Here is a 9,968-nt window from a genome sequence, read left to right on the forward strand (position 1 = left end):
GAGAGAGAGCACCCTAAGGTGAGGGATGGGGGGGGGAGATTGCCCCCCTTCTCCACCGCTGCTCCCAGCTCTCTCTCTGCACTGTTCTCCTCCTGCGGGGGGGGGGGCGCTAAAACCGGACAACTTAATTGTCCGGTTTAGCATGTTTTTTTAAACCGGACACAGGGGCCAAAAACCGGACTGTCCGGTGTAAAACCGGACACCTGGCAACCCTAACGCCACACATTGCAGGCTGATTGCTGGGCACCGCTGGCCGGGTGGCACACGAAGGGGCTCAGAGAAGGGAATGTGGGGCATAACCGGGGGCAGGAGTGAGGGAATCTCCAGGGATGGGAGCGCGGGGGATACAATGTCTCCAGGTAGGGGAAAGGGGGGGGGGGGCAGTGTTCTCCTCAGAAATTATTTCCAGCCGCGAGGCATGAGAAAATAGCTGGGTGAGGAGAGATGAGAGAATGCAGGGCCAGCGCTTTTCAGCAAAAAACTCTGCTTACAGCAGAGGAGGAGGGGAGCCGGTGACAGCCGGGTGGCTCACCAAGACTAGCCGGGCGGAGCACCCGCCTAAAAGAGCCTGGGGAGAATGAGGGGACGGGGGGGGGGGGGGGGGAAATGCCCACAGGGTTCAGGGGGGAGGTAGTACAGGGGGCCCTGGAGAGAAATACACGGGTAGTCTCCAGGGAGGACATTAGGAGGGGGAGGGCATGCAGGGGGTCTCTGGAGAGTGGACAGCAGGGGGGGGGGGGGGGGGATGGGGAATGCGAGAGGTCTCAAGAGCAGGGGAAGGTAACTCAGGGGGGCTCCAGAGAAGGGATGTAGGGGAGCTCCGATGGTGGGGTAGAGAACTCAGGGGGGCTCCGGGGAAGGGAGGGAATGCAGGAGGGCTCCAGTGGTGGGGGAGGGGAGAGCAGGGGTAACAGTGAGGTAATATACGGCGGCCCCGGTATAATAGCCCCTCCTCCCCCCGGGGGGTCACCTGGGATCCGCTCTCCGCCGCCCCCGGCTCCCCGGGACGCGCATTCCGCTGCTTCCTCCTCAGGGCGTGGCTTGCAGTGACGTCAGAGTGAGGGAAGAGGCGGGGTTACCTCTCAGCTGAGCTGCTCGCTTTATACCCCGCCCCCCTCCCTCACCGCTGCACTTCCGGCCTCAGCTCCGACTTCCGGGTGTGGTAAGATGGCGGCTGCTCTCCGGCTTCCGTGACGGTTCAGGTGCTTCTCATGCAACTTTATTTATGTGACACACAGAGAGCCAGGAACAGGGGGGAGGGGTGACTGCTGAGCCCCCCAATATAGTGCGGGGGAGGGGCCTGTGTGTGCGAGAATGGGGGGAGGGGCCTGTGTGTGAGGAAAATGGGGGAGGGGCCTGTGTGTGTGAATATGGGGGAGGGGCCTGTGTGTGAGAGAATGGGGAGGGGCCTGTGTGTGAGATAATGGGGGGAGGGGCCTGTGTGTGAGAGAATGGGGGAGGAGCCAGTGTGTGTGTGAGAATGGGGGAGGAGCCAGTGTGTGAGAATGGGGGAGGGGCCTGTGTGTGAGAGAATGGGGGAGGAGCCAGTGTGTGTGTGTGTGAGAATGGGGGAGGAGCCAGTGTGTGAGAATGGGGGAGGGGCCTGTGTGTGAGAATGGGGGAGGGGCCTTTGTGTGAGAATGGGGGGAGGGGCCCTGTGTATAAGAATGGGGGGAAGTGACTCCTCCATATAAGAGGGGCCCTGTGTATAAGAATGGGGGGGCATTAACTTCTGTGTGTGTTGGGTGTTTATTTAAGGTTAGGCACCACCAGAGGAGGCTCCACTGGTGGTGCCTAACCTTAAATAAGCCCCAACACAGGAAAGGACTCCAGAGGTGTAGATCTGAATCTGTCTTTACTTACCTGGAGTCCTTCAAGGTCAGGCACCACCAGGTTTGGCAGCGTACCTATATGTGTGTCGCCGCTGAGCAGGGTGCAGGGATAGCCGAATGACGGCTTTCCCTGCTGCCACTAAACTCCCAGGCAGCGTTAAATACTATTCCCTCTCCGAGTTGTCACAACTCAGAGAGAGGTGTGATTGGGGGTCCGGCAGCTGCCAGAGCCCTGAATTACCGTTATGTGCCCCCGTGTGGTATTACATTACTGCTATGGGCCACCTAGTTTCGGCTCTGAGCACCGTGTGCAGAAAATACCTGCTTCAGTTAGGCATCGGTAGAGGGGAGGGTTCTGTGTGAGAGTACGGTCAGGTCAGGCATCGGTAGAGGGGAGGGTTCTGTCTGAGAGTACGGTCAGGTTAGGCCATAGTAAAATATTGGTAAAAATTACTGCTATTTTACTGTCGGAACTAACTACGGTAGTAGTGTATTGGTAATATTACAGATCTTATGGTGCCCATACACGGCACAGTAAAAACGTTCGATTTTCGCATTTTTTTCTACCAAAACCATCGAATTGAATGAAAGTTGAAAATAATCTTTTTTTTTTCGATCAAGAAAAACGAATGATTATCTTGTTTTTTCAATAAAAATCCGATCGGACATGTTGGAAAAATTTTTATATATGATCTAACGGAATAATTGAAATAAATTATCTAATCGAAAAAAAATCGTACCATGTATGGGCACCATGATAGTGACTCTACCCAGAACCCTTTTTACAAGGCACCTCTTTTACATCTACATGTTATTACAGCTTAACGAGCAAGAAAAACCTAAAACTGAAATTGACAATACTTTTTTTTTTACCTACTTTTTAATACTTTTCCAGTTATGTTAAGAGTTAACTTAACCTCCTTGCCGGTCTAAAAAATCCGGCAAGGAGGCAGCGCCGCACTTTTTTTTTTTTTTTTTTTTAAATCATGTAGCGAGCCCAGGGCTCGCTACATGATAGCCGCTAAGCGGCGGCATCCCCGCCATGGCGACCGGGCGGGATGACGTCACCGACGTCATAGACGTCGTGACGTCAGAGGGAACTCCGATCCGCCCCTTAGCGCTGCCTGGCACTGATTGGCCAGGCTGCGCAGGGGTCTGGGGCGGGGGGGGGGGGGCGGCTCGGCGCGGCGGGTGGCGGCGAATCGGCGGCGAGCGGCGGCGATCGCGACCTACACGCAGCTAGCAAAGTGCTAGCTGCGTGTAGGGAAAAAAATTTATGCAAATCGGCCCAGCGGGGCCCGAGATATCCTCCTGCGCAGGTTACCCCGAGCTGAGCTCGGGATAACCGGCAAGGAGGTTAAGTGTTGAAAAGTTATCTTTTTTACAAAAGATGAAAAATAATCTTTGGTATCAAACTCAAGAGAAAAGGTAATTGAATAAGAACTATTTCTTTATTTTTGATGTTTCCTTGACTTTTAAGTTACTTTTGAGGAAAGTAAAATGCTCATTTTAGCTTTTCCAAATGGACTCCATAAAGTTTGTTATTTTCTAAGGTCGTTCTTCCCATCCGGCCGTCCTGAATGTGTCCTATTCTCTATTCCATCTCCAGGTGGGACTCTGTACTATGGGAAGCCTCTGAGGAGATGAAATATGTCTCGTGAAAGAAAGATCTTACGGTCGGACTCGTCTGGGAGGGCGGAGTCAGAGGCCGGACACGCCTCCTTTAATGACAGCGCCTCAACTTCCTGGAAATCTTCAGGACTGAAAGTTGGCAGAATTAAGAGTCAGAACTATTTCCCGTTCAACCTTCTGCCTGTTGACTGCCAGTTGCACATTTTCTCTTTTCTGTCGGAAGTCGAGAAGTGTACGGCTGCTTTGGTCTGTTCCGATTGGAGTAAGTTGATGCGAACTCCGCGACTTTGGAGAGTGGCGGACTTTATGAGGCTCGGAGCGGTGCTTTCAGGAATGGACGGGGTTCTTGTGTCCGTGAGGGAATTTGAGAGGTGGAAGGAGTGGGTACACCAGTATGCCTACCACCTCATTTCTCGCAGCGCCAGCCTCCTGGTCCTTCGCGCCAGTTTTGATTTGGGAGATCAGAGGACCAAATGGGCGGACTTCCTGCTCAAGTTCCTTGATAGCGTTCACTGTGGGGAGCTGCAAGAGTTGGAGCTGAATTGGACTCTCACACATCTCGAGCCGCTAGACTTTTACCCGCCGGGAAGTATGGCCCAGATCTGTTTGGCTAAGACTGACCAGTTCAACAGCTTTCAGACTCTCTTCGAACGTCTCACGCGTACCTCACCCAAGCTGAGTCGCATGAAGCTGCCGTTTGATTGGTCGGAACACTCGGTGTCGCTGCTCACTCACTTCCAGCATCTTAACACACTAGAACTCAACTACTTCTGGGTATTTAAAAGCGTTCGGCCAGAAACTATGCAGGAGCTTACGAGGTCACTTCCAAAGCTCAAGACTCTGATCCTTCAAGTTTTGGTCCCGGTGAAGGATCTGGGGGTTGCCTACCCTCTGGAATCCAAGTCTCTGGAGTTCTTGGATGTTTCTCAGAGCCGTGGACTGGTGTTCAGCTACTTAGATTTGCCTTCATTGAGAGAGCTGAAGATTAAGAAAACGATCAGAGGTATCATCCTCAATCGTAGGACCAGAGTGGCTCTTCAGACTCGCTGGTCCTGTTTGTATGACCTTCTGAAGGTGGGAACTCCAAGGCTTCAAGTGTTCAACTCGCACATGTTGCTTCCCCACTGGCAAACTCGGAATTACCCCGACCTCAGCGAGGTGCTGCTTCAGTCCTGCTACTGCATTGAGCACACAGATACCTGGCTACTCTAATAATGAGGCTGAAAGCACACCTGAAGTGAGGGGGAAATGGAGGCTGACATATGTATTATTTAATATTTAATCAATGCAGATTGCTTGGCTGTCCTCCTGATCCTCTGCCTCTAATACTTCTGGCCACAGCCCCTGAACAAGCATGCAGCAGATCAGGTGCTCTGACTGACGTGTGACTGGATTAGCTGCATGTTTGTTCCAGGCGTGTGATTCCGACACTGCTGATGCCAAAGAGACCAGCAGGGCTGCCAGGCAACTGGTATGGCAGCCTCCATATCTCTCCCACTTTAGGTGTCCTTGAAGTCAGGATAGTCCGTGACAAACACTCTTAAACCAAACTGCCCCATTTGTGGTTCTCAGGAACTTGTCAAAATCGCCAAACTACTGACATATTTCCAAAATAATACTGTGACAGAGTATTGCGGAGTTGAGGACATCTTAACAGTGAACACTATGATGCTGTATAGGGGAAGGAACGCAGCAACGAGCACAAGCCCCTCCCTCAGTGGGCGGACCCCAGAGTCATCCTGCAACCCTCTGTTGTGGCAGTCCAGCGCTGTCATTGGTCAGTCTGTGTCACATGATGGCAGGAAAGGGTGTGGCCCTTACTGACAGAGGACAGCCCGGAAGATTTTCAGTAGACTTTTAGCACTGCGATGTGTGGACATACGCCGGACGTTGTTCAGGGTTCAACTTCTCATACTTTTATAAATTGGCCTTTTTGTGTATATTTGCTGTGTAGTCTTATTACTGCGTCTGATTGTAATGGGAGTCATCAGTGGTGAGATAACTGAGGGTTATACCAGAACTCAGATTATAGGACCACTATCGGGAAGAATTGTAAAATGATAATCTAAGGTTTATGTATAGGGCTGGATTCACACTGTGGATGTTGTTTAGCGCACGCGCTGTAGTGAGTGTGCACTGCAGTGGAGACTGGACACCTCTTGAAGAGTTGATACAAGCAGAGGCCTCCTGCAATCACCCAGCGCTCAGACAGAGCAGTCACCCAGCGCTCAGACAGAGCGAGCAGTCACCCAGCACTCAGACAGAGCGAGCAGTCACCCAGCACTCAGACAGAGCGAGCAGTCACCCAGCGCTCAGACAGAGCGAGCAGTCACCCAGCGCTCAGACAGAGCAGTCACCCAGCGCTCAGACAGTCAGAGCAGTCACCCAGCACTCAGACAGAGCGAGCAGTCACCCAGCACTCAGACAGAGCGAGCAGTCACCCAGCGCTCAGACAGAGCGAGCAGTCACCCAGCGCTCAGACAGACAGAGCAGTCACCCAGCACTCAGACAGTCACAGCAGTCACCCAGCGCTCACACAGACAGAGCAGTCACCCAGCGCTCAGACAGTCAGAGCAGTCACCCAGCGCTCAGACAGTCAGAGCAGTCACCCAGCGCTCAGACAGTCAGAGCAGTCAGCCAGCGCTGATACAGACAGAGCAGTCACCCAGCGCTGATACAGACAGAGCAGTCACCCAGCGCTCACAGTCAGAACAGTCACCCAGCGCTCAGACAGTCAGAGCAGTCACCCAGCGCTCACACAGACAGAGCAGTCACCCAGCGCTCACACAGACAGAGCAGTCACCCAGCGCTCACACAGACAGAGCAGTCACCCAGCGCTCAGACAGTCAGAGCAGTCACCCAGCGCTCACGCAGACAGAGCAGTCACCCAGCGCTCACACAGACAGAGCAGTCACCCAGCGCTCAGACAGTCAGAGCAGTCACCCAGCGCTCAGACAGTCAGAGCAGTCACCCAGCGCTCAGACAGTCAGAGCAGTCAGCCAGCGCTGATACAGACAGAGCAGTCACCCAGCGCTCACAGTCAGAACAGTCACCCAGCGCTCACACAGACAGAGCAGTCACCCAGCACTCACGCAGGCAGAGCAGTCACCCAGCGCACACGCAGACAGAGCTGTCACCCAGCGCTCACACAGACAGAGCAGTCACCGAGCGCTCAGACAGTCAGAGCAGTCAGCCAGCGCTCAGACAGTCAGAGCAGTCAGCCAGCACTCACACAGACAGAGCAGTCACCCAGCGCTCAGACAGGCAGAGCAGTCACCCAGCACTCACGCAGGCAGAGCAGTCACCCAGCCGGCTGGTAGAAGCCCCTGGTAAGTTAAACTCATTTTTATTTAGTTTCGGTTCCCTTTAAGCACACAGTGGTAATGAACACCAACAGGTAACCTTCGAGTTGCCCACTCTCTAGGTCTTGGACCAACATTCTACAATTAGACAGACTTTAAAGGATACATAAGGCAAATTAATTAAAATCAGATTTACTTACCTGGTGCTTCCTCCAGCCCCTGGAATCCTCTGTGTCCCTCGCCAGAGCTCCAATCTCAGTTAGTCTCCTGGGGTCCCCTCCGTAACGGCTGAGAACTCGGCCAGGTCGGCGGTGTCTGCACATGCGCACTCCTGTGGCTGGGAGCGTTCTGCTCAAACGCAGTACGCCTGCGCAGATCGAGTCTGCAAGCATCACGGTGGCCACTACAGAGGGGAGACTGGCTGAGGGCGGAGCTCCGGTGAGGGGCACAGAGCCTTCTAGGGGCCGGAGAAAGCACCAGGTAAGTACATTTGATTTTATTTGTCTCACGTATCCTTTAATAGAAATGACATGATCAGTTACAACACAGTACTGTGAACAGGCCCATAAAGTAAACCTGAAACGCAATAAAAAAAAGGTTTTATAGATACCCGGGGCTTCCTCCAGCTCCCTTTAAGAAAACCTGTCACTTTATAAACCTCCCCTGGGTGGCGGAAGCCTCTGGATCCTATCCAGGCTTCCCCCGTCCTCCTCGGTCCCACAGCGGCGGCGATAAAGCTCCTCGAGTAGCGGGGATGTGAATATTTACCTTCCCGGCTCCAGCGAAGGCGCAGTATCGGCTCTCCGCCTCGGACATAGGCGGAAATAGCCGATCGCTGTTGGGGCGCTCTACTGCGCAGGCACAAGTCTCCTGCAAGTCTCCTGCGCCTGCGTAGTAGAGCGGACCCGACAGAGATCGGCTATTTTCACCGTGCGGAGAGCTGCAACAGCGCCAGGTAAATAAATCAGCGCTTGTCAGGCTTGTCGAAGGAGGATTCCAGGACACTTCGGGGGAGCCAGCGCTGGATTGCCTGCAGCTACAGGGGAGGTGAGTACCCCCCCAAGGGGAACTTTTTTTTGTTACAGGTTCTCTTTCAGGCTGATTGATCCCTCGCCATCCTCCTCCGCCTCCTGGATTCTCCGGTAGGAGTCCTGGTATCTTTACAAATCACGGTGCACTGTGCATGTCCGGCCACACGTGCGCGCCTCATTGCGTTCGCAAAGCTGAAAGAGTTCTGTGCCTAGTACTTCCTGTGCGGATGCAGAACGCTTCCAGCGATGGGGAGCACACTCGACCGGACTGCCCTGCGCCGACTGGCGAAGATACCGGCCCTAGCGGAGGATCCAGGCAGCAGAGGACGATGGCGAGGGACCTATTTTCCAGAATGGGGCTGGAGGAAACCCCAGGATTGTATAAAACCTTTTTATATATTCATCTTTGGTCCCCTTTAAAGAGACACTGAAGCGAGAATAATTCTCGCTTCAGAGCTCATAGTTAGCAGGGGCACGTGTGCCCCTGCTAAAACGCCGCTATCCCGCGGCTAAACGGGGGTCCCTTCACCCCCCAACCCCCCCCCCCCGCAAAATCAACGACGATTTTGCTGCTCTTCAGGCAGGGCTAACTGCTGCAGCCCTGCCTCCGGTCGCGTCTATCAGCGGCGCATCGCCGCCTCTCCCCCGCCCCTCTCAGTGAAGGAAGACTGAGAGAGGCGGAGATACGCGCTGACAGACGTGCGTGGGGCAGGGCTGCGGCGGTTAGCCCTGCCTCAACCAGGAAGAGATCCCCGGCTGCACAGAGGGGATTTCGGGGGGTGAAGGGACCCCCGTTTAGCCACGGGATAGCAGCGGTTTAGCAGGGGCACACGTGCCCCTGCTATCTATGAGGTCTGAAGCGAGATTTATTCTCGCTTCAGAGTCTCTTTAAGTGCACTGACCCATATGAAGAAGACCTAAAGGAGCAACATCCAACAGGCAAGCATATCTTTTTTTCAAAAGGCGGGAAAAAAATTGCAGGAATTCAGTCGATTTTAGCAGAAAATAGAGGCGGAAATTCTGCAACATCTAAAGACATCGGCAGCAAGCAAAGGTAGTTTTGGTGGAAAACGTCTTTAGACGCCCGCGGCACACAGAGACGGGAATCATGAAACGTCTAAAGACATCAGCGGCAGTCTAAGGGTTACATTTTACACATTTATTCCCTAAGGGCCGTTTCCACTAGAGCGAATCTGCCTGTGTTTCCTGCCTGCAGATTCGCATAGACAATATAAGTGAATGGGACGGTTTCCACTTGTCAGGATTTCTGAGCGTTTTTCTGTGCAGAAAAAATCTGCACAACAGGTCCATCAGAATTCACATACCGCTATACGATTCGCATACAATGTATTTAATAGGAATTTCGCATGCGTGTTTGGTATGCAAATTTTCATACAAATTTGCATACGATTTTGCATAGAAACAATGGAAAAGCACACAGGCACTGACATGGTTAAATGCACATACATAGTCATCCATGAAAATTCGCATGAAAATTCGCATACAACCGCATGCAAAATTCGCATCCACATGCAATTTTTTCCCGCTGTGATTCCCACCGCACAAGTGGAAACGGGCCCTTAGTGGTCCTTTAAAAATGAATGCGATAAGATGCTCTGTTTAGAGCCTTTCTGTATTCATATCGGGGGAAACATTAGAAGAAGCCCATGGTGATCTAGATCAGTGTTCCTCAACATGTTATTGGTGTGTACCCCTTTTAAACCCCCGTACTCACCAAGTACCCCCTAGCATAGTAAATATTATGTACCCCTTGACAAAAGTATATTGTTCTAAACAATTTCCAAGCATTTACTACATTTGCTTTTAATTAGTTGAAATACTAACTCTAAATGTGTTATTCTTGGTTCAGTATATGAAGCCCGAGTACCCCCTGGAACCATCAGAAGTACCCCCTAAGGGTACGCGTACCACACGCTGAGAACCTAGGAGCTAGATTACCCCCTCCTCAGCCTCCTGATGCTGCACATTGACCTCAATTCACCAGAGGAGAGTTAGTAAGAGATAAAAGGTCGGTATTTTATCTCGTGCGGTATTTTAACACTTTGTTTGCAATTCACCACTGTGAGAGGAGTGTTCAGTAGCAGGCGATAATGGAGCGATATGGATGCGAAAACCGAGCGATAAACGGTCGGTAGTTATGCGGTGTTAGT

General features: G+C 52.4%; 1 protein-coding gene across 1 annotated transcript; it reads left to right on the forward strand.

Moving 5' to 3' along the window:
* The first annotated feature begins 1,113 nt into the window (after nt 1-1,113).
* Nucleotides 1,114-5,406, forward strand: LOC137517938 (uncharacterized). Its single transcript, XM_068235012.1, has 2 exons — nt 1,114-1,202; nt 3,442-5,406. Exon 2 carries the CDS (start codon nt 3,483-3,485, stop codon nt 4,674-4,676), a length of 1,194 nt encoding a protein of 397 aa, XP_068091113.1. The 5' UTR covers nt 1,114-1,202; nt 3,442-3,482; the 3' UTR covers nt 4,677-5,406.
* Nucleotides 5,407-9,968: the final 4,562 nt, after the last annotated feature.

Source organism: Hyperolius riggenbachi, chromosome 5 (genome assembly GCF_040937935.1).
Source record: "Hyperolius riggenbachi isolate aHypRig1 chromosome 5, aHypRig1.pri, whole genome shotgun sequence".
NCBI lineage: Eukaryota > Metazoa > Chordata > Amphibia > Anura > Hyperoliidae > Hyperolius > Hyperolius riggenbachi.